The sequence below is a fragment of the Carcharhinus amblyrhynchos genome, chromosome 27 (genome assembly GCF_965287045.1).
Source record: "Carcharhinus amblyrhynchos chromosome 27, sCarAmb.v2.hapA, whole genome shotgun sequence".
NCBI classification, from domain to species: domain Eukaryota; kingdom Metazoa; phylum Chordata; class Chondrichthyes; order Carcharhiniformes; family Carcharhinidae; genus Carcharhinus; species Carcharhinus amblyrhynchos.
In genome coordinates this window covers 37,611,545-37,635,487 of record NC_137350.1, presented here as the reverse complement: position 1 = coordinate 37,635,487, position 23,943 = coordinate 37,611,545, and the positions used below count along the sequence as shown (strand labels likewise).

Here is a 23,943-nt window from a genome sequence, read left to right as displayed (position 1 = left end):
TACCCCACACCCCTCACTGTAACACTCTGATATACCCCACACCCCTCACTGTAACACTCTGATATACCCCACACCCCTCACTGTAACACTCTGATATACCCCACACCCCTCACTGTAACACTCTGATATATCCCACACCCCTCACTGTAACACTCTGATATACCCCACACCCCTCACTGTAACACTCTGATATATCCCACACCCCTCACTGTAACACTCTGATATACCCCACACCCCTCACTGTAACACTCTGATATACCCCACACCCCTCACTGTAACACTCTGATATATCCCACACCCCTCACTGTAACACTCTGATATACCCCACACCCCTCACTGTAACACTCTGATATACCCCACACCCCTCACTGTAACACTCTGATATACCCCACACCCCTCACTGTAACACTCTGATATACCCCACACCCCTCACTGTAACACTCTGATATATCCCACACCCCTCACTGTAACACTCTGATATACCCCACACCCCTCACTGTAACACTCTGATATCCCCCACACCCCTCACTGTAACACTCTGATATACCCCACACCCCTCACTGTAACACTCTGATATATCCCACACCCCTCACTGTAACACTCTGATATACCCCACACCCCTCACTGTAACACTGATATACCCCACACCCCTCACTGTAACACTGATATACCCCACACCCCTCACTGTAACACTGATATACCCCACACCCCTCACTGTAACACTCTGATATATCCCACACCCCTCACTGTAACACTCTGATATACCCCACACCCCTCACTGTAACACTCTGATATACCCCACACCCCTCACTGTAACACTCTGATATACCCCACACCCCTCACTGTAACACTCTGATATACCCCACACCCCTCACTGTAACACTCTGATATATCCCACACCCCTCACTGTAACACTCTGATATACCCCACACCCCTCACTGTAACACTCTGATATATCCCACACCCCTCACTGTAACACTCTGATATACCCCACACCCCTCACTGTAACACTCTGATATACCCCACACCCCTCACTGTAACACTCTGATATATCCCACACCCCTCACTGTAACACTCTGATATACCCCACACCCCTCACTGTAACACTCTGATATATCCCACACCCCTCACTGTAACACTCTGATATATCCCACACCCCTCACTGTAACACTCTGATATATCCCACACCCCTCACTGTAACACTCTGATATATCCCACACCCCTCACTGTAACACTCTGATATATCCCACACCCCTCACAGTAACACTCTGATATATCCCACACCCCTCACTGTAACACTCTGATATACCCCACACCCCTCACTGTAACACTCTGATATATCCCACACCCCTCACTGTAACACTCTGATATATCCCACACCCCTCACTGTAACACTCTGATATATCCCACACCCCTCACTGTAACACTCTGATATACCCCACACCCCTCACTGTAACACTCTGATATATCCCACACCCCCTCACCGTAACACTCTCTTGTTATCTATATTTGTTACCTGAATTGTTCTGTTTTAATTTAACCAAATCCTCATTTCCACAGAGCTGAAGAGGTTCCGCTGAAGATTCTGGCGCACAATAACTTTGTTGGCCGGTTGATTGGCAAGGAAGGTCGGAATCTGAAGAAGGTGGAACAGGATACGGAAACGAAAATTACAATCTCTCCGTAAGTCCAGAGCCCCACCTCGTCTTTAAACCTCCCGGGGAGCTGTGCAGTCCCAGGAACATTCAGCTGCTGCCCTCCGTGAAATAAAGAACATCCCTCCTTCTTCCTGCTTTCTCCTCCTTTCCTCTCAACACTTCCCCGTCCTGGGTCCTGTTCCACAGTTAGGCGTCAGCCTCGGTGTCAGTGTTGCACCATTCTCATCCCCCAGGCAGAGTTCCAGTCACGTTCCAGCGATTTCAGTATAAAATCCAGTGGATTACTCTTATTTTTGGGATGCGTTCTTAGCTCTGGGCCCTTTTGTCTTTCATGGGGACATAAGAGAATTCGCACAGCGCTCAGATGATGAACAGCAGAGAAGATTTTCCTGGTGTCCTCCGCAACCCTTCATCCACCATCACTGAAAACAGATTATGTGCATATTCAGAATGCAAAGATATGTAGATTATGTGGACTGGCCATGGTAAGTATGCGGGGTAAGGGGAGAGAGCCAGGGTGGGGGTGCTCTGTCAGAGAGTCAGTGTAGACTGGGTGGGCTGCATGGCCTCTTTCTGGACTGTAGGGATTCGATGGTTCTGCTGTTGTTTGTGGGAGCTTGCTGTGTAGAAATTAGTGCCGAGTTTCCTCTCTCACGATGGAGTGTTACCCCTTCTGTATTTCATTGGTTTGGAAACACTTTGGGATATTCCGGATTAGAGAAATTCAAGTTTTTTTTATATAGTTACTCAGTCAGCAAGGGGGCAGAAATTGTCTTTTTTTTCTGAGATTTTAAATTCTGATTATTCTGAGCCTATTCCCTGGACCGGAAGGTGCCTGAATCACAATCACTTCAATTGGACAATGTCCAGTCTCCAGAAAAACCTCCAAAACCTGACGTTAGGCCCCTTGAACACGGCAGTGGAAACTGAATTATCTAGAATTGAGAGTGCAGAAACTGGCCTTTCAACACAGCTGGTCCGTGCTGGTCTCTCTGAGCCTCCTTCCACCCCTCTTCATCTCACCCTACCCGCATAACCTTCCGTTCCTTTCTCCCTCGTGTTTATCCAACTTCCCCTGAAATGTGGTTGTAACATTATCTGGTTCTACTGAGCCACCATCAAAAAAATGGTTAGGTTTTTATTTATACTGAGCTACAATGTAGACATGATGTGGAGATGCCAGCGTTGGACTGGGGTAAACACAGTAAAAAGTCTGACAACACCAGGTTTTAGTCCAACCGATTTCCAAATCAGTTGGACTAAAACCTGGTGTTGTCAGACTTTTTACTGTGTTCTCCAGACAGTACAGTAAGTGAGGTTTTGCAAACCCAGGCAAGTCATGGGGGTTACAGATAGTGCAACATGAACCCAAGATCCCTGTTGAAAGCGTCCTCATGTATGCAGAACACAAGTTCCGCTTTCTGTAACCCCCATGACTTGCCTGGGTTTGCTAAACCTCACTTACTGTGCTGTCTGGAGACAATACACATCTCTTTAACCTGGGCTTAATGCTCCTTCCACTCACATTGTTGGCTTCTTTAAGACTTGAATAGCAGGTTAGTTGTAAAGACTCGCATTCTAATCAGTAATCTGTAAACTGTCTGTACTGTTATATGCTCTGTCTGAGGCCAGAACTGTCCATTCACCTGACAAAGGGGCTAACCCCGAAAGCTTGTGAGTTTACTATCAAGTAAATTGGTTGGACTTAAACCTGGTGTTGTCAGACTTCTTACTATAATGTAGAGCTAGGGGGATTGATGGCTGGCCCCCCCCCAGCTGCACAGAGACACGGCAGGCCGCTGCCACCCTCTGCTTGTCCTCCCCCTCCACCCCCTTGTTCATTGCTGACGAGATGAGTGATTGCTCTGCACAGGACAGAGGCTCACCCCAATGATTCCTGAGGCCCAACCTTATTCATCCATGGGATGTGGACATCACAGGCTGGGCCAGCATGTAACGCCCTCCCTAATCCCACTTTGAACAGAGTAACCATTTCAGAGGGCAGTTAAGACTCAGTCACATCGCTGTGGCTCTGGGGTCACATTGAGGCCCAAACAGGTAAGGACAGCAGCTTTCCTTCCCTCGTGGACATTAGTGAACCAAACGGGTTGCTATGACAATCGATAATGATTAGACTTTTCATTCCAGATTTTTGAAAATGGAATTTGAATTTCGCCAATCCGCTGTGATGGGATTAAAGCCCTGGTCCCTACAGCATTACGCTGGATCACTGGTCCAGTGACATACCAGCCTGCCATCACCTCCCTTCAATTGCTGTAATCACCCCCTGCACCACTTAGTGCCAGCTTAACAGAGCGGACATTAGCTGCTGAATTCTGTCCTTCCCATTACACAGTAAAAAGTCTCACAACACCAGGTTAAAGGTTTATTTGGTAGCACAAGCCGCTAGCTTTCGGAGCGCTCCCTCTTCACCAAGGTGACTCACCTGATGAAGGGACAGCGCTCCAAAAGCTCGTGCTACCAAATAAACCTGTTGGACTTTAACCTGATGTTGTGAGACTTCTTACTATGTTTACCCCAGTCTAACACCAGCATCTCCACATCAGGGCTTCCCATAACAGCCAGTGTCCTTCAATAACAATTGCCAGCAGAAGCTTACTAGCTGATTTTAGCACATTCTCTGTCTCAGGGATACTGAGGCCAATTGACTGAGGCCAGTTTACTCAGTACAACACAGCACAGCTGCCAACAGATGTATTCACTGAACTGCAGCAGCCCTGCCTTCCTACAGGGGGCACCACCAGGCTGGTTCTACAAGGTTCCCTCTTAGCCTTGGGTCCAGCAGCAGCGCCACCAACAGGCTCCTGCCATTACTGCAGCAGCAATCAGAATAAACCCAAAGTATTAATATATCCTGTAAGCAAGGAAATATTAATTCACTCTTAGTTGAAGCACTTTGGGGTCTCCCAAGAGCTTTGAGGTGGTTGGGAAAATACAAGTCCCTTTCAGAAGCACGTTAAGGAACCACGGCTGATGGACTTAGTTATGTGGAGAGGTTGGAGGAGCTGGAGCAGGAAGGTTATGGGGAAGTTTGATAAGTGTAATGAAAATCATTGAAGATTTCGATAGAGTAAATAGGGAGAAACTCTTTCTAGAGACAGAACGAGAGGATGTGGATTTACAATGACTGGCAAAAGAATGATGGAGGGGTTTGAGGTGAAAATGATGAGATTGGTTTGATGCAGTGAGTTGCGGTATCTGTGCTGCGTTGGCCAAAAGGGTGATGGAAAATAATTCAATAATAACTTTCAAAAAGGGAATTGAAAAAGTATTTGAAGGCGAAAGGTCTTATGGGGAAAGAGCCGGGGAAGTGGGATGAATTGGATATTCAAAACCGGCAGAGTTACAATAAATTGAATGGTCGTATTCTGTGCTAATCGGAGTCAGAGATACACACAAAGCGAGAAGCTTTTCTTTCAACGAGGTTTGCAAAGAAATACTGTACCTTTAAGAGTTTTCACCTTGCTGTGACAGCTTGCAGGACCTGACACTCTATAATCCTGAAAGGACCATCACTGTGAAAGGTTCCATTGAAGCTTGCTGCAAAGCTGAGGAAGATATCATGAAGAAAGTGAGAGAAGCTTATGAGAATGACATTGCTGCTATGAATGTAAGTTTGGATCCTGAAGAGTTCTGTTTTCTCTTTTATTGATGCGTATGTCCTGTTTTGCTTTTCACGTTATTGGGTTTGTAAACCCTAGTTTCATTTTGTACTTTCTCTGCCTCTGTTTCTGTTTTTCTCCTGCCTATCCTCTTTCTCCACGTTTCTTTTCACACCTTTTTTCCTTCTCATTTCATCCTCTCTTATCCTCTGTCTTTGTTTCTCTCTCCCCCTGTTCTGTCAGAATTTATTTCTCTCTCCCTCTCTGTTACTGTCTCCTTGTTCTTTTGTCCCTTTCTCTCTTTTCTCCCTTTCTACCCTATTTTCTATCTTTCCCCTCTGTCTCTGTCCATTTTCCTGTTTCTCCCTCTTCTTGGCATTTTCTTCCTCTCCCTCTCCCTTGTTACTGCTTTTTTTTTGCTCTTTTTAATAAAACCAAGCCATTTGTTTGAAAAGTGGCCACAAACAAATGAAACCTTTGTAATTGACCTTGTTAAATCCTGAGTGAAATTCCTGCTCCCAATAACTGAACAAAATCCAAAGCCTTGGGAAATCCAAAACACAGCAGTGCTGCACTGAGAATTTCCCACAGCTTCCACACCAGTTCTCACCACCTTTAGTTAAGGCCATATTTTGGAGTGGTTCAGTGGACAGACAGCCTGACACACTGCCCCATTACAGCCTAGTAAAAGCTTCACAACATTTCACAGGTGGGTGACTGAAATATATTTTAATTCAATAACATTTATTGTTGCCCCAACACAGCAGAAACAGGGTCAGCAGTGGAGGGACAGTTGGAGATTCACATATTGGAATTTCTTCAGTCAAAAGTTACCTCGGTTAAAATCAACAGTTATCCACATATAAATGCAGATAGAACAGTCCTGTATCTCTATAAAGATCCCTGCCCAGATGTAACACTCTTCTATATAAATATATCTGCCCAGGTGTAACACTCTTGTATATAAATATATCTGCCCAGGTGTAACAGTCCTGTATCTCTGTAAATGTATCTGCCCAGGTGTAACAGTCCTGTATCTCTGTAAATGCATCTGCCCAAGTGTAACAGTCCTCTATCTCTGTAAGTGTATCTGCCAGATGTAACAATCCTGTATATAAATATATCTGCCCAGGTGTAACAGTCCTGTGTCTCTGTAAATGTACCTGCCCAGGTGTAACACTCTTTATATGAATGTATCTGCGTAGGTGTAACAGTCCTGTACATAAATGTACCTGTCCAGGTGTAACACTCTTTATATGAATGTATCTGCCCAGGTGTAACAGCCCTGTATCTCTATAAACATACCTGGCCAGGTGTCACCATTCTCTATACTAAATCATTGAAATTGTTCTTTTTCCAGCTCCAGGCAAATTTGATTCCTGGCCTGAACCTGAATGCTCTGGGATTGTTCCCACCTTCCTCGTCCACCGTTCCCCCTCACCCTGTAGGGGTGGCACCAGCAACACCTTACGGTCCCTACATGGTGAGTCAGTCAATGGGATTTTTCATATTTGCCCACTTTGGGGCAAGGTTAGGAGTGAGACCTTCGATCGATACGAAATCGGGTGGATATTGAAACACACCACAAAGAGAATTGGACGTCTAATTTAAAAGGAAATGCTTGCAATACTGCAGGGGAAAAAGCAGGTGGAACTTGCACAGAGCCAGCACAGACACCGAGGCTGAATGGCCTCCTGTGCTCAATCATTCCATTTTAAGCTGGAGTCATTTTTAAGACGGGAGCATGACAATATTGTAAAAGTAACAATCTTCTCAATTTTAATTCCTTTTAACTGAAATGGAAGTTAATATCTGGAGAAATCTGTAACATGTGACTGTGTCAATATCATCCCACGTCAGAATGAGCCCCCTGTCACTGCCTCCCTGTGTTAGATAGCGGAGCTGGTCATCAGGAGCTGTGTCCTTGGCCTGGTTGGGATTTTCTTGTTCAGTTTTCGCCCGTGGGGAATTATTTAAGGGCACGAATGATGTTGCTGAGCACTGGCCATGGATGATGATGAGTTTGATTTCTGCAGCAAACCTCAGACCCTGAGACGGTCCACGTCTTCATTCCTGCCCAAGCTGTGGGAGCCATTATCGGAAAGAAAGGGCAACATATCAAGCAGCTCTCTCGATGTGCAGAGGCTTCTATCAAGGTGAGAGCGTTTGTTTTTCTCAATTTGCTCTAAGATAATAATGAGTCTTATCTTAAAGGCTTTTTTTAAATATATAACACAGTGTCTTGTCTGGCCACTGGGTCTCAATTAGATGGCACGGACAGAGTTACATGTGGGTCAGATTTACAGTTCCAACTCTCCAAGAATGAATCTCCCGGCCAGTATTGTTAGCAACAAGCTCTGAAACAGTCATTTCAAATTCTTTAACCACTTCCATTTATTAATTATAAAAATATTAAAGAAAAGGGGAGACTGGGTCAGCTGCCTGTAGATCATGTGTTAAAACCCCCAGGAGGACAGCCAGCCAGGCTTGGGAGCTGTACCCACATTGCTGATGCTCAGGGATGTTAGAATCATGCTTCCCTCACCCTGGGTTTGAGGCTGCTTGGTTCCCCCCGAACTTTCCTGTCTGAGGGAGCCGCAGTTTGAAGATGCCCCTTTGATCCCCGACCTGCCTCAGCAATGTCCACTTCACTGAGGCTTCTGAGCTGCCAGCTTCATCCTTCTGATTGGATCAGCAGTGTTAATTAGGAGGTGCCTCCGGTAAAATTACTGAGCTGCTGTCTGCAAGTGTGGCCTGGGGACCACCAGCTCATCGCCACACTGGGACCCCCAGACCCACGGCCAGATCCTGCCCACTGTTTCCAGAGAAGATATCACTCTCTTACTGAGTAAATACAGCTCACCAGTGCTAACCTGATAGGTCCCTAGTTCATCACAGGCCTATCCTGAGTCAAGGTGCAGTCAGGGAACAGATATTAGCCTGACTGTGTCACCACCCCACCCCACCCCTCCTTCCACCTGACCCCACCCTTCCTCCCACCCCATCCCCCCATCTCACCCCTCCCCACCCTTCCTCCCACCCCATCCCATCTCACCCCTCCCCATCCCATTCTCCCCACCCCATTCTCCCCACCCCATTCTCCCAACCCCACTCCATCTCACCCCTCCCCAACCCATTCTCCCAACCCCACTCCACCGCACCTCTCCCCACTCCAACCCACCCCACCCTTCCCCACCCCACATCTCCTCACCCCACCCCACCCCTCCCCACCCCACGTCTCCCCACCCCACCCCATTCCACCAGACCTCTCCCCATTCCACCTGACCTCTCCCCATTCTACCCTGCTTTGAGCTTCAACTGAATGAAAAAAGCTGGGATTCCAGTTCCCAATTATGCTTCAGGAAATGTCCCGGAGAAAACTCCCACATGGATATTTCCCTGTAATACTGAGCCCTTTAGTGAAAAAATTGCAAGCCCTCATCTGTACTCCAGGAGCACTCATTGCCAACAAGAAAGAGAGAGAGAAAGAGACACAGAGGATTATTGTGCAACAGCGCTGGTTGGAGCTGTTTCCTGTGGTCAAAAAGCTTCAGTTGGATGAGGAAGGCATTAGCCAAGCCATGGTTAAGGACTTGATTATTCCAATGATCTCCTGGCTGGCCTCCCTTCTTCATTCCAAAACGTTGCTATCCAAAACCTAACTCGCATAAAGTCCCATTCACCCATCACTCCCTGTGTCAGTAATCTGCATGGGCAAGACCTTGGTTTTAAAAATTCTATCCTGTTCGGATCCCTCTGTGGCCTCACCACTCCCAATCTCTGTAACCTCCTCCAGCGCCACAACATGCCGAGATCTCTCTGTTTCGCAAGTTCTGGCTTCTTGCATGTCCCTGCTCCACCATTGGTGGCTGTGTTTTCAGCTGTCTAATCCCATGTTCTAGAATATTCTCCACCTGTAATCCATGAATGCGGATTACAGGGTCGACGGCAGGGTTCTGAGAAATGTGCAGGAACAGGGAGATCTTGGGATTCATATCCATAGATCTCTAAAGGTTGCCACTCAAGTGGATAGAGCCGTGAAGAAGGCTTATAGTGTGTTAGCGTTTATTAACGGGGGGTTTCAGTTTAAGAGCTATAGGGTTATGCTGCAACTATACCGGACCTTGGTGAGACCACATTTGGAATATTGTGTTCAGTTCTGGTCACTTCACTATAAGAAGGATGTGGAAACATTGGAGAGAGTGCAGAGGAGATTTACCAGGACGCTGCCTGGTTTGGAGGGTAGGTCTTATGAGGAAAGGTTGAGGGAGTGGGGCTTTTCTCTTTAGAGCGGAGGAGGATGAGAGGCGACTTAATAGAGGTTTATAAGATAAGAGGGATAGATAGAGTGGACGTGCAGAGACTATTTCCTCAGGTGGATGTAGGTGTTACTAGGGGGCATAACTATAAAGTTCATGCTGGGAGATATAGGAGGGATGTCCGAGGTAGATTCTTTACTCAGAGAGTGGCTGGGGTGTGGAATGGACTGCCTGCTGTGATAGTGGAGTCGAACACTTTAGGAACTTTCAAGTGGTTATTGGATAGGCACATGGAGCACACCAGAATGATAGGGAGTGGGATAGCTTGACCTTGGGTTTGGACATAGCTCGGCACAACATCGAGGGCTGAAGGGCCTGTACTGTGCTATGTTTCTATAAATCTCTCCACCTCCCTCTCTTCCTTTGAGATCATCCTTAAAAGTTACATCTTTGGCCAAATCTTTGGTCACTTGTTCTAATATCTCCTTATGTACAACTGGTGTCACATTTTGGCTGGTAACATTCCTGTGAATGCCTCGCAACATTTAGGCTCTGTTAAAGGTGCTGTCTCAATACAAGTTGTTATTATTGCCACAGAATTCTCCAAGCATCACGTTGTGTGTAACATCTGAACATCTTTCCCCACAGATTGCTCCAGCAGAGAGTCCAGATACCAAACAGCGCATGGTAATCATTACAGGACTACCAGAGGCACAATTTAAGGTAAAAAGGGCAACTTAACAATAGAGAGAAAGAGAGAGAGAGAGAGAGAGATTATTTCTCCAGAAACATCAACTTAATTTGTGGCTGCTGCCAATATCCCAACACTGCTGAAAATATTAATATCATTTCACCATCTTACACTGCACTTAGATTCTGTAATTATAGCTAGTCCCACCCTGCACAGCCAGTAAAGATTAGGAGACATTTATAATTTTGACACTGTGGTTTTTCAGGACACTGAAAACTCAGTTAGAAACAAAGATAGAGGAAGATTCTAGAATAGCTCTTAAAGGGAGAATATTTTAAATGTAACATTTTTAACAGCGTATTGGGGTAAACCAAGGCAGTAAAGTGAGTGGGATAGTTCTCTCATAGGGTCAGCACAGCTTTGATGGGCTGAATGGCTTCCTCCAGTTATGATTCTAAAGCAAAGATCATGGGGTTTGGGATTAACATATTCCCTTTTTACCCCCCTTTCTGTCCAGTCCCGTCCACTGGGAATATATCTCTGTCTCTCTCCATTCCTCACTCTTTACCTCCCTTTCTCCTTTTCCTTCTCCTCTCTCCCAGTTGCTTTCTCTTTTCTCTCTCTCTCTTCTCTTTCCCACTCTCTTTCATCCTTTTAGTCCCTTTTTCCATTCCCCCTCCATCTCTGCTTTTTGGCCCCCTCTCCCTCTCCCCCTCACACTTTCTTTCCCCCTCTCCTTTTCCCTGTTCCTCTTTCCTCCATCTCTGCTGCCACTCCCTCCCTCCCCAATCTCTGTTGCTGTAATAATTCCAGAAGGAAGTTGCACCAGGATAGCAGTGTGTTTAAATTGGGATTAAATTGTGAGTTACTGGAATATTCCACTGGCTTCAGTCAACAGCAGGAGAGCTGGGGGAAAGACACAGAAAGCATCCTTTGAATGACATTTCTTCTCTTCACTTTCTCCCCCAAAGGTCCAGGGCCGAATCCACGGGAAACTCAAAGAGGAAAATTTCTTTGGACCCAAGGAAGAAGTCAAACTTGAGACGCACATTAAAGTAGCTGCTTCGGCAGCTGGCAGAGTGATAGGCAAAGGAGGGAAAACTGTAAGTGCCGGTAATTACTGGTTCGTAGGTTTGGGAGTTCTGGTTATTAACAGAGGGAATAATGTCAGGGCTTGTAGAAACTCAGCCTCCTGTGCAGCACGACCCTTAGAATGGGTCAGTTCATTGTCAACTCAAGAGGAACATGGAAACATGAAAAGTTAGAACAGGAGTGGGCCATTCAGTCCTTTGAACCTGCTCCACCATTCAATTCGCAGATGAACACCTGCCTGAGTTTCACCTCCTTTCCTTCACTGTCACCTTACCCCTGCATTCCCTTTGCATCTAAAAATCTATCGATCTCTGTCCTAAATGTACTCAATGACTGAGCAACTACAGGGAAAACTACAAAGATTCACAACCTGCTGGGTGAAGACATTATTCCTCTCAGTTCTGAATAGCTGACTCCTTATTCTGGGTTTAGGTTCCCCAGCCAAGAGAAATATCCTCTGATCTTCCATCCTGCCGTGCTTCTGAAGCGTTCAATATGTTTCATTGAGATCACCGCTTGTTCTTCAAGTAAAGGCCCATATAGAACACAGGTACAAAGGTCACTCAAATTAGCACTTCCACTACACCAGTTACACATAATTGCAATAAAACCCATCACAACAAACCTGGAGCCATCCAAAGACAAAAGCAGATGGACACTAGGCAGGAGGTGGAGTTAGTTCAGAGGATTGATGTGGGAGGACCTGGCATTCAGAAAGAGTCTGCCATGTCCTCAAGGTATCCTAGAACATTGCACCACTGATGAGATGCATTGGAAATGTGGCCAGTCTGTGTATAGCACTATTCGACAAGCAACCGATAAGAAAAATGGTGTCACTGTTGAATGTTCACCAGGGAACTGCACTTCTTCATAATCATACAACAGAAACCTTTCACATCCACCAAAATAGACAGAGGGAGCCTGCATTTAACATCCACCTGCATAAGTAACAGAGACTGCATTTAACATCTCATCTGATTAAGCAGTTAAGATCTGTGTTTCACATCCATCTGAATAAGTAATCAAGGCCTGCGTTTAACATCCCATCTGAATAGGCTATCAGGGCCTGCGTTAAACATCTCAAATGATTAAGCAGACAGGGTGTGTTTCCCATCCATCTGAATGAGCAGTCAGGGCCTGCCTTTGCCAGCTATACAGTAAAAAGTCTGACAACACCAGGTTTTAGTCCAACCTATTTATTTGATAATTTGACAGCTATGACAGTTATGCTGGTTAGAAGTCAACCAGCTCAGCTCCAGGACATCCCTGCAGGAGATCCTCACAGTGTCCCAGACCCAACCATCTTCAGCTGCTTCATCAGTGACCTTCCAATCGTGATGGTAGTGGGGATGTTTGTTGATGAAGGGTAATGTTAAAAAAATCTGAGAAAGTTCACGACTCATTCTTGGGATGAGGGGCTTATCTTCTGAAAATTGAACAAGTTTGGCTGATACCCACTGGAGTTTGGAGGAATGAGAGGTGATTTTATTGAAAACATAGTAACATCCTGAGGGGATTTGATAGCGGATGAATGTTTCTACCTGTGGGACAATTTAAAACAAGGGAGCGCAGTCTTTGAAGATATAAGAACATAAGAACATAAGAAATAGGATTATTTTTCTCTCAAGAGTATTGTTAATCTGTGGAATTCTCTTCCCCAGAAAGAGCCTGGGCCATTGAACTTATTCAAGGCTGAGTGAGATACAGACACAAGAAAGTGGAGCTGAGACCACAACCAGAACAGGCAATTGGCCTCCCTTGTTTCTAAGTCCTATGATCCTAGGATCACGTTTTAGAAAAGGTTTTACTCTTCATTCTGCTGCCCATGTTCTAACTGGCAGCAAATCCCACCACTCCTGTGCTCACTGACCCACATTGGATCCACATTGGATATAGATGATCTGGAGGAGGGAACCGAGTGCAGGGTGTCGAAATTTGCTGATGACACCAAGATTGGGGGAAAGGCAAATTGTGCGGAGGGTGTGGAGAGTCTGCAGAAGGATCTAGATAGGCTGGGCAAATGGGCCAGGAAATGGCAAATGGAATTTAATGTTGGCAAGTGTGAGGTGGTCCACTTTGGTAGGAAGAATGGTAGGAAGGACTATTACTTACGTGGCGAAAAACTGCAGCAGGCGACGGTGCAGAGGGACCTCGGGGTCCTTGTGCATGAGTCGCAAAAACCCAGCTTGCAGGTGCAGCAGGTGGTCAGGAAGGCGAATGGGATGCTGGCCTTCATAGCGAGGGGGATTGAATATAAAAGTAGGGAGGTCTTGCTGCAGCTGTATAGGGCATTGGTGAGGCCGCAGCTGGAGTACTGTGTGCAGTTTTGGGCGCCGCACCTGCGCAAGGATATTTTGGCCCTGGAGGGAGTGCAGAGGAGGTTTACTAGGCTGATACCGGAGTTGAGGGGGTTGAGCTATGAGGAGAGGCTGAATAAACTAGGCTTGTACTCGCTAGAGTTTAGAAGAATGAGGGGAGATCTCATTGAGACGTATAAGATGATGAATGGGATGGATAGGATAGAGGTGGAGAGACTCTTCCCGCTCAAAAAAGACAGTAGGACTAGGGGGCACAGCCTCAAGATAAAGGGGAGGCGGTTTAGAACGGAGTTGAGGAGGAACTTCTTCACTCAAAGGGTGGTGAATCTCTGGAATTCTCTGCCCGTTGAAGTGGTGGAGGCTGCCTCGCTAAATATTTTTAAGAAGCGGGTTGATGGGTTTTTGACAAGAGAGGGGATTAAGGGTTATGGGGAGAGGGCGGGAAAGTGGAACTGAGCCACAACAGATCAGCCATGATCTTATTGAATGGCGGGGCAGGCTCGAAGGGCTAGATGGCCTACTCCTGCTCCTATTTCTTATGTTCTTATGTTCTTATGATCCAGTTAGTTAAGCAACACCTTGGTTTTTAAAACCCTCATCCTTCTTTTCCGAATGCTTTTGTAGCCTTGCCCCAGTCTCTGTAACTTCCTCCTGCTCTACAGCCTTCAAAGATGTTTGCCTTCCTCTAATTCTTGTCTCTTGAGCAAGCCCGATTTTAATTGTGTGGCCATGCCTTCAGCTCCAAGCTCTAGAATCCCCTCCCTAAGCCACTGCCCCTCCACCTCACTTCAACATTCAACTGTCCTTATATATCCTTCTCTTGCTCAGTGTTAAATTTTGGTTTCAGAGATGCCTTGGGATGTTTTATTACTTTAACGGTGCTACATAAATACAGGATGTTGTTAATCAATCCTGTTGCTGCTCTTGGTCTTCAGTATATATGTTTAAGTTGGTGCAGTAATAGTTAGCTAGTCATTCTTACTCTGATTGTTGGGAACTCAGTATTGTACTCTTGTTTCTAACTCTCCATCTCTGTGGTTTCTCACTGTAGGTGAATGAGCTGCAGAATCTGTCCAGTGCGGAGGTAGTGGTGCCTCGGGACCAGGTCCCAGATGAGAATGACCAAGTTGTGGTCAAGATCATTGGTCATTTTTACGCCAGCCAGGTAAGCACACATTCAGCTGCCTCCAGTGAGCCACTGGGTTATTCGAATCATAGAATAGTTACGGCTCAGAAGTGGACCATGCAGCCTATTGAGTCCATGCTGCTATCTAGGAGAGCAACTTACCCAGTCCCACTCTCCGTCGTTTCCCTCATAGTTAATTATCCAATTCTCTGTTGAAGGTCTCAGTTGAATCTACCTCCCCCACATTTTCAGGTAGACCATTCCAGATCCTAACCGCATCTCCGGTTTGACCTCACGTCGCCATTGCTTCATTTGTCAATCACCTTAAACCGGTCACCTCTGGTTTTCCACCCTTCAGCCAATGGGAACAGTTTCTCCCTATTTACTCTGTCCAGATACTTCACTATCTTGAAAATCTCAGTGAAATTTCCTCTTAATTGTCTCTTCTCTAAGGAGAACAGACTTAAATTCTCTAAAACCCATCTGGTTCACTAATATCCATTAGGGAAGGAAATCTGCCGTTGTTACTTGGTGTGGCCTACATGTGATTCCAGAGCCACAGTAATGAGGCCAACTCTCACCTACCCCCCAAGGGCAACTAGGGATGGGCAGTAAATGCTGGCCAGCCAGCGATAGCCCATGCCCCATGAATGAATAAAAAACAAAGTCTGTTCATAGAATCAAAGTTCCTTATCCCTGGGACCATTCTTGTGAACCTTTTCTGTAAACTCTCTCTAATGCCTACCATCCTTCTTAAAGCGTGGGCCCCAGGACTGAACACAATGGGCTGAATTTTACTGTTCTGTCCGCCACGAGAATCGTAGCAGGCGGGTCACCAAGCACGCAAAGGTCCATCGACCTCGGGCAAGATCTTGCGGTGAGGAGGTCGGAAAATCCCACCCCATATTCCTGTTGTGGCCGAACCAGGATTTTATAAAGGTTCAATCCAAATTCCTTTTGGCGGGACATTACTTCTCCCTACTTACCCCCATTGCTCTTCTGTTATGCCATGACGCAGAGCACAATCAGGCAGCAATGGTCATGAGCTGTAAAGGATCCTGCTGGGTGGCACCGTGGTTAGCACGGCTGCTTCATAGCGCCAGGGGCTGGGTTCAGTTCCCGGCTTGGGTCACTGTCTGTGTGGCGTCTGCACATTCTCCCCATGTCTGCATGGGTATAGAACATAGAACACTACAGCACAAACAGGCCTTTCGGCCCACAAGTTGCGCCAATCACATCTATACCTACCAAGCCATAAACTATCTGTAACTTCCAATGCCATTAAATCCCATATACTCATCCAGAAGTCTTTTAAAAGACCCCAACGAGTTTGCCTCTACTGCCACCGATGGCAGCCTATTCCACTCACTCACCACCCTCTGAGTGAAAAACTTACCCCTAACATCTCCTCTGTACCTACTCCCCAGCACCTTAAACCTGTGTCCTCTCGTAGCGACCAGTTCAGCCCTGGGAAATAGCCTCTGAGAATCCACCCTATCTATTTCTGTCAACATTTTATAAACCTCTATCAGGTCGCCTCTCAACCTTCCTCTCTCCAGGGAGAAGAGTCCCAGCTCCCTCAACCTATCTTCATAAGGCATGCCTCCCAATCCAGGCAACATCCTTGTAAATCTCATGTGCACCCTCTCAATAGCTTCCACATCCTTCCTATAGTGAGGCGACCAGAACTGCGCACAGTACTCCAAGTGGGGTCTGACAAGGGTCTTATAAAGTTGCAGCATTACCTCCCGACTCCTAAACTCAATCCCTCAATTAACGAAGGCCAGTACACCATACACCTTCTTGACCATACCCTCCACCTGCGAGGCTGATTTAAGAGTCCTATGGACCCGGACCCCAAGATCCTTCTGCTCTTCAACCCAGCTAAGACTCCTACCCTTGATATTGTACTCCTGCATCCTGTTGGTCCTGCCAAAATGGACCACTACACATTTATCCGCGTTGAAGTCCATCGTCTGGGTGCTCCAGTTTCCTCCCACATTCTGAAAGATGTGCTGGTTAGGTGTATTGACCCGAACAGGTGCCGGAGTGCGGTGACTCCACAGTAACTTCATTGCAGTGTTAATGTAAGCCTTACTTGTGACTAATAAATAAACTTTACTTTAAAGAAAGTTGATTGGTTGCACTCTCCGCTCTATGCTCAGAGAACGAATATCTCCCAGATAAAATAGGAGAAAATAACAAGTCAGAGAAATAATAAAACAACATTTAAAAATACTAGAAATATGGAATTTGGAGAAATCTTTCGGAGGGTTTTCTCTCAGCCCCATTCTCACAGCTGGATTCTCAGTTAGACTCTGGTTATTTTCCTGGTCAGTTCATTCAGGGGTTATTGGTCACGGGAAGTAACACAAAACACAGCAATAGCAAGTTTAGTCATGAATTTCTCTTCATTGGAAGGAATTTCTATCCCAAGAATTTTAACGCGTTTCATCAATGGAAGGGCATTTTTGGGCTTTGAGTAAAATAGAATCATTCTCTCTTATTGGACAGAAAGGAATCCATTTGACTTCCAGGCTCTTTGTAAGACCAAGCCAGTTTCATTCCTGGCATATTACAAAAGCTGAAAACCTGAAGCGAAAACAGAAACTGCTGGAAATACTCAGTAGGTCAGGCAGTATCTGTGGAGAGAAAAGCAGAGTTAACGTTTGAGATCAGTGACCCCACAATGGGTGCAGCACGTTTGAATTAGGATCCCGAAGCTAGTGGTTTCATTAACTTCCGAGCAGTCAGAAAGATAAAAACAATCTCAAGTTTGTGCAATGTTAATGATGGAAAGTGAGATGAAGGGTAGTACCTCAACAGTCTCTCCTCCAGAGAACCAATTGGGTGGTCCATCACATTCTTGAAGGCCAACAGGACGGATTAGCACAACCACAACTTGGAAGAGGGGTTTTATGCTCAATGCAGTGGGAGTGTTGGGGGAGAGGGTGGAGGACCTTTGCTGGAGGAATAAAGAAAAGAAGATAGAGTCGCCACAATCTGTAAAGGGCATGTTCATCCAACCCTGACTTACTCACTATCAATGTGGCAGCATTAATAATATTAAAATGTTATTATTGTAAACATTTAAAGGAATTACAGCATGATGGCACAGTGGTTAGCACTGCTGCCTCACAGCACCAGGGATCTGGGTTTGATTCCCAGCTTGGGTCACTGTCTGTGTGGAGTCTGCACATTCTCCCCGTGTCTGCATGGGCTTCCTCCGGGTGTTCCGGTTTCCTCCCACATTCTGAAAGACGTGCTGGTTAGCTGCATTGATCTGAACTGGTGCCGCAGTGTGGTGACTAGGGAAATTTTACAATAACTACATTGCCTACTTGTGACTAGGAAATAAACTTTTTTTTGATAATTGTCACATTATTCAATTAAGATTTATGACAAGAGTTAAAGTCTACACTGTTTTGCAAGACATTTTGTGTTGTCAGATCTTAGTCTGCTTTAGACGTGTCGTGACAATACGAAAGTTGGTCAGTAAATTCTAAGCGTGTGGCATGTAAGTGTGTGCAGTTGACAAAATGACTTCACTTCAGTTGAACCCCATTTTATCTTGGCTCCAGTATAGACATATCCTCGAATTTTAAAGAATTCCTTTCTCAAGGTTACAAAGCCAATGCAAATTGGACAGGGCAAGTCCTTCCACTTTGGTAGGAAGAATGGTAGGAAGGACTATTTCTTACGTGGTGAAAAACTGCAGCAGGCGACGGTGCAGAGGGACCTCGGGGTCCTTGTGCATGAGTCGCAAAAACCCAGCCTGCAGGTGCAGCAGGTGGTCAGGAAGACAAATGGGATGCTGGCCTTCATAGCGAGGGGGATTGAATATAAAAGTAGGGAGGTTTTGCTGCAGCTGTATAGGGCATTGATGAGGCCACAGCTGGAGTACTGTGTGCAGTTTTGGTCACCACACTTACGCAAGGATATTTTGGCCTTGGAGGGTGTGCAGAGAAGGTTTACTAGGCTGATACCGGAGTTGAGGGGGTTGAGCTATGAGGAGAGGCTGAATAAACTAGGCTTGTACTCGTTAGAGTTTAGAAGAATGAGGGGAGATCTCATTGAGACATATAAGATGATGAATGGGATGGATAGGATAGAGGTGGAGAGACTCTTCCCACTCAGAAAGGACAGTAGGACTAGGGGGCACTGCCTCAAGATAAAGGGGGGGGTGGTTTAGAACGGAGTTGAGGAGGAACTTCTTCACTCAAAGGGTGGTGAATCTCTGGAATTCTCTGCCCGTTGAAGTGGTGGAGGCTGCCTCGCTAAATATTTTTAAGACGCAGATTGATGGGTTTTTGATAAGAGAGGGGATTAAGGGTTATGGGGAGAGGGCAGGAATGTGGAACTGAGCCACGACAGATCAGCCATGATCTTATTGAATGGTGGGGCAGGCTCGAAGGGCCAGATGGCCTACTCCTGCTCCTATTTCTTATGTTCTTATGTTCTTAAGCCATCCCCTTGCTCCAAAAACCAATTCAAATTGAATCCAATTCATCGTCCCTGCAAAAGAGATCCATGCTGATAACAGCAGGCATTATACCTGATCTTTTATTTAATGTTTATTTATTAGTCACAAGTTAACATTAACACTGCAATGAAGTTACTGTGAATTGATTTTGAGCTTGATCTTAGCCAAAAGGCCAATTGTCTAGTGAGGAAACCATAGTTTCTGCCTTAAATAAATGCAAACCTTTAACATTGATATTAATGTAAATAAATAAACGATGCCTGCTTTTTAGTCAGTGTAACTGACTGTCTGGTTTAAATGTCTCCCGAGTGGTGAGACCCGTATTCATACCAAATTTCAGGACTCAATATTTCATGAGTTGATTAGTGTATTAACTGGGCTATTAGATGTGAAAGCACTGCACTTAACAGGAACACATAGTTCTTTAACACTCTGTCTAGCACTGAAAACCTGACAAATTAAGGCTGGAATGTTATCACCTTTCACGCCAGTGGGATTTTCCCATCCCAATGCTGTGAACGGAGAGTTGGCTGGCTGCCAAATTCTCTGACCTGGCTGTAAGGGGAATGTGGCGTGAAGGGTTAGTAAGATTTCGTCCTAAGAGTTTGTGTTTGCTAATTCCTCTCAACTTGTGTCTGAAACATGAAGCTGATGTGTCCCTTTGCCCCACAGCTAGCACAGAGAAAGATCAGGGAAATATTGGCTCAAGTCAAACATCAGCAGCAGAAGGTACAAAGCAACCAGTCCCAGCCTCGGAGGAAGTGAAACTACCAAAATGCCCAGATACGTCCCAACAATGAAGACAGATGCAAGGCCAAAGAGTGGCTGTGTTCAGATCAACATTTTGTTCACCTTTAAAACTGTGGAAGGCTAAGTAAACTTTCTGGATAAAATTTACATTAACAGGCACAATGTGGTGTAATTTAAGACTTTTTCTACTTGAACTGTATCAAAGAACACTTTGGATAGCAGGACCTCAGTTCCTTGTGGGCATCAGGCTAAATGTGTTTGCTAGGCATCATCGAGGAGATTGGAGAAGCTACCACTCAGATAGGTCCCATTTAGATCTATACTGCCAATCCTGTTATGGGATGATTCCTACCAATTTTGGCTTCTTTCTAATGACGATACCATTGCCTATTATTAATAGTAGAATTACTACATTAGCGACTTCTGCTGTTAGCAATGTTTTGAGAAGGATTCTCCAGCTTGGTCCCTTCAACGTCTAGTGGATTCCATTTCCCAGCCCTCCTAAAAACCATTGTCCTCTCACTCTTGTTCCCTGGCTTCAGGGAGAGGTAGGAAACTGACCAGGTTAGGGACAATGTGACAAGGTGAATATGGGTGGATATAGACACCATGGAAAATGACAAAATTGGATTCCAGCATCGTATCCTGTTACTCATCGAGAACATTCAAAAGACGAGGCTGGTTATGGAATGTGGGAGGACAGGAGAAACTATCCAGTGACAAATTGGCTAAGTAGGCAAATGATCTCTAAGCCACATGATGACCTTCAGATCTATCTGCTTGGATATAGTTGTAGACTTTGAGATTTGAGCTTTGCCACTGATTGCAAGTCAGTTTTGTTCTTTACTGTAGTAAGTAATTGAAGAAAATCTAATGAATCTCCACCCTACTAAAATCCAAAGAACCCCAGAGCATTTGTTCATTTTCTGCTAAAAGAAAGATTTGAAAAAGGAAGTGATGGGTAATATAGCAGACATTAAAACATAAATAAAAGGCTAAATGACTTAGTGTAGAATGATGTAGCCTTACGTCACATATGTTGTGATGAATAAATCTGTATCAGACACCCCTAAATAAAAATGTAGTCCTACTTCAGGTTTATAGACTTTAGGAGGAGGTTAGAAATATTCTCACAACAGATGTGAAGTTTCCATTAAGGCCAAATCTTTATTGTGTGATGTGTAATACATGGGATAAGGAGAAGGCAAATGAAAAATATGTAGCAGCAGCATAATGGAAAGGTGCATGAGACGTACACAAAGATGTGCACAGAGCTTTATCATTGGGGCAAACATCTGTTAGGAACCAATTAGAAGGATTTCTAGCATTGCACTTTGGTATTTTAGTTTAATTTATCCAGATGTGAGGCAGCTAGATTCATTGAGTTATCTTTACGGTTGGTATCTGTGTTTGAGTCCAGGAATGCTATGTAAGCTAGTGAATAGTTTAAGGACATCAAATCAGTGTATATTGCCAGCCACATCCTGTAAATGGAGAATTGAGACCCTGTTATATTTCAGTTGGAGTAGAGTTGAGCTTTCATTGAGCATAACTCTGGAGTCTTGTTTTACAAGAAAACTCAATAAAGTCCTTAGAGTGATATCCTGGTTTTATAACCATCTTAAATGTTTGACCTTAATGGAACCTTCTTAAAATGTTGGAAAATGCTTTAAGATGTAATATTTATGACTGCTTCCTGTGGGGTAATTATTGTTCAATAATCTCTAAAAGGGGTTTTGGAACCAGGTACAATGCGCCACAATGTACACTGCATTCTTTCTCTTTTACCATCCTATTGAGAGAATGCTATAAGTCAGTTGAGTGTGGCTCATTGGCTGAGTACTTTGTGGGAATGGACAGAAGCATTGGAATTTTGGGATGGGACACAGAGAATGATCAACCTTCATTTTAGCTAAACTGTTATTGATTTGTCTACTTTTATTATTTGATACTAAGCCTTCCACAGTGTTAAAATTTTAGAAAATTGTGTATTCTTGCCAAATATTAAATGAACTGTGATGATTGATTAAGGGAATGCCAACCATGTGTGGTATTAACTTAAAATTTATTCTGCTTTCTTGAACTACGAACTTATGAGCAAATTCCTTCCGAGTGGCCAAGATTTCAGCGTGGTGCTTTCCACATAATGCTCGTGCCACCTCTTGTGCCAGAGAGAGTTACAGTTGGAACCTCGTGTGGTGGACACAAATCTGTGTTTTGATTTTATCTCTTGTTTTTTTTTTCCAACCCTGGTATTCGTAGTAAAGCAAAGAAAGTGGAAAGAAAATAAGAGTTCCCACCTTTGAGGAAGATGATATTCACTGAAAGAGATTAAAATAAGTGAATATTTGAAAGAGAAAAAAAAACATGCAGCTTTGATATCTGGTCCTGTCTCTTTACCAGGAGAGATTTGTGTTTTTTTTAATTAATTGAGTTATGAAAAATAAAATTGTGAGAGAGAGAAAACGTAACACTGCTAAGGAACACCGAAGGAAGTATATTCAGCAGTGGTGGCCCAGGGCATCACTGTGCGCTTTTACTAGACTACCTCAGGCGTTTAGTACCTCAACATTTGTTCCTTTTTTGCTTGCTGGTATTTTATATACTTATAAAGCTGATAGTCTTGAATATTTTATTTTTTTAATAAAAGAAAGTAAAATTTGCTGAGTTACGTACAACAGCCAGGAAATGTGTGGTGTGGGCTGTTAGTTTTGCCCCTGCTTCTAGTCGGTGGAAGTGTTTAAATACTAAAAAAAGTTAAAAATTACAGCAACTGCCTCAGATCTGAGGTACAGAGGTGCCACATTGGGAACAATTTGCATTTTTACATATTTAAAAGCAGTTGTCATGATGCAGTTAAATGCCACATTTCTATTTTTGGAGATTGAAAATCACATTTAATGATTTTTCAGTTAGTGCTTTGTAAAAGGCTTGGATTTTCTATACTAACCCAGATTCATTAGACTTTTTCACTGGTATTATCTTAGCTACTTTTAATATATTTAATTAATATACGTATTAAATGGTAAATACCTTAGCTCTGCATGCACCTTGTTCATTATTACTCACTATGTCCATGTTTATAATGGAAGCAAGCCATGTGTCACAATAAAACTACTCCCTCCAGCCTTTGGACAACATGTATGACTTTAAAATAGGACTGATTCACCTCTGCATGCTTTTGATTAGTCATCTGTCAAACTGTACTTCAATTCACCCGACTTTACTCTTTATCCCGACTCTCTTTTCCCGCTTTGCCCTTGTGCATGGCTGTGATTCCTTGCGCACGAAACCTGTATTTCAATGCGACACAATGTCAGAGGGTGGGTTACGTAGACTTCTGTTGTTAATATATTTACCTTTGACTCCCTGCTCCCCACACCCACCAGCCCCCCCCACCCCCCCACTGCAGATTTTCATTACTCGTGTAAAGGTATTTATTACAAACACAAGCGTTTTAAAGTTTGTTCACTCTCTGATTATACTTTGAGCTTCTGGTTAAGAGGTTAATCTTGACAACAAAAAAATAATTTCTTATTATTTCTTTGGGAAATTATTTCTTCCTTTCTGATTTTCCCATCATTTTTCCACACCTGCGGAAACCCAAAAGAAGGAATTAGACAGAAAGGCGCCAAGTAATAAATCCTACCTCCCAATAACCGAGTTGGAGAATTTCGTACCAATTGGACAAAGGCCTATTTAAGGCAACAGATGGCGATGGTTGTGATATGGAATAAAAGCAGCACAACGAACCAGTCAAGATATTCACTGTCACGAGAAATATTCATTTGAGGAGTGAGTAGTAGGCTGCAGAACCATAAGATCTGGAGTTGCAGCTTTTGATGAGGGAGAAGTGTTAAACAGTGAAATTAGCCTCGCTGGAAGGCTGGACAATAAATGCTGGCCTGGACATCCCATAAACACATTTTTAAAAACGGCTGGG

At 44.5% G+C, this 23,943-nt stretch overlaps 1 protein-coding gene across 2 annotated transcripts in view; it reads left to right on the top strand.

The window, feature by feature from the left end:
- Positions 1-23,313, top strand: part of igf2bp1 (insulin-like growth factor 2 mRNA binding protein 1) — a 174,524-nt gene extending 151,211 nt beyond the window's left edge. For both annotated transcript variants that reach the window (XM_080213461.1, XM_080213462.1), the window contains 8 exons: positions 1,561-1,683; positions 5,154-5,289; positions 6,642-6,764; positions 7,318-7,437; positions 10,189-10,263; positions 11,203-11,334; positions 14,693-14,806; positions 19,923-23,313. In XM_080213461.1, coding sequence (XP_080069587.1) covers positions 1,561-1,683; positions 5,154-5,289; positions 6,642-6,764; positions 7,318-7,437; positions 10,189-10,263; positions 11,203-11,334; positions 14,693-14,806; positions 19,923-20,015 — 916 coding nt within the window. In that variant the 3' untranslated portion in view covers positions 20,016-23,313. The remainder of the gene's footprint in view (positions 1-1,560; positions 1,684-5,153; positions 5,290-6,641; positions 6,765-7,317; positions 7,438-10,188; positions 10,264-11,202; positions 11,335-14,692; positions 14,807-19,922) is intronic.
- The last annotated feature ends 630 nt before the right edge of the window (positions 23,314-23,943 follow it).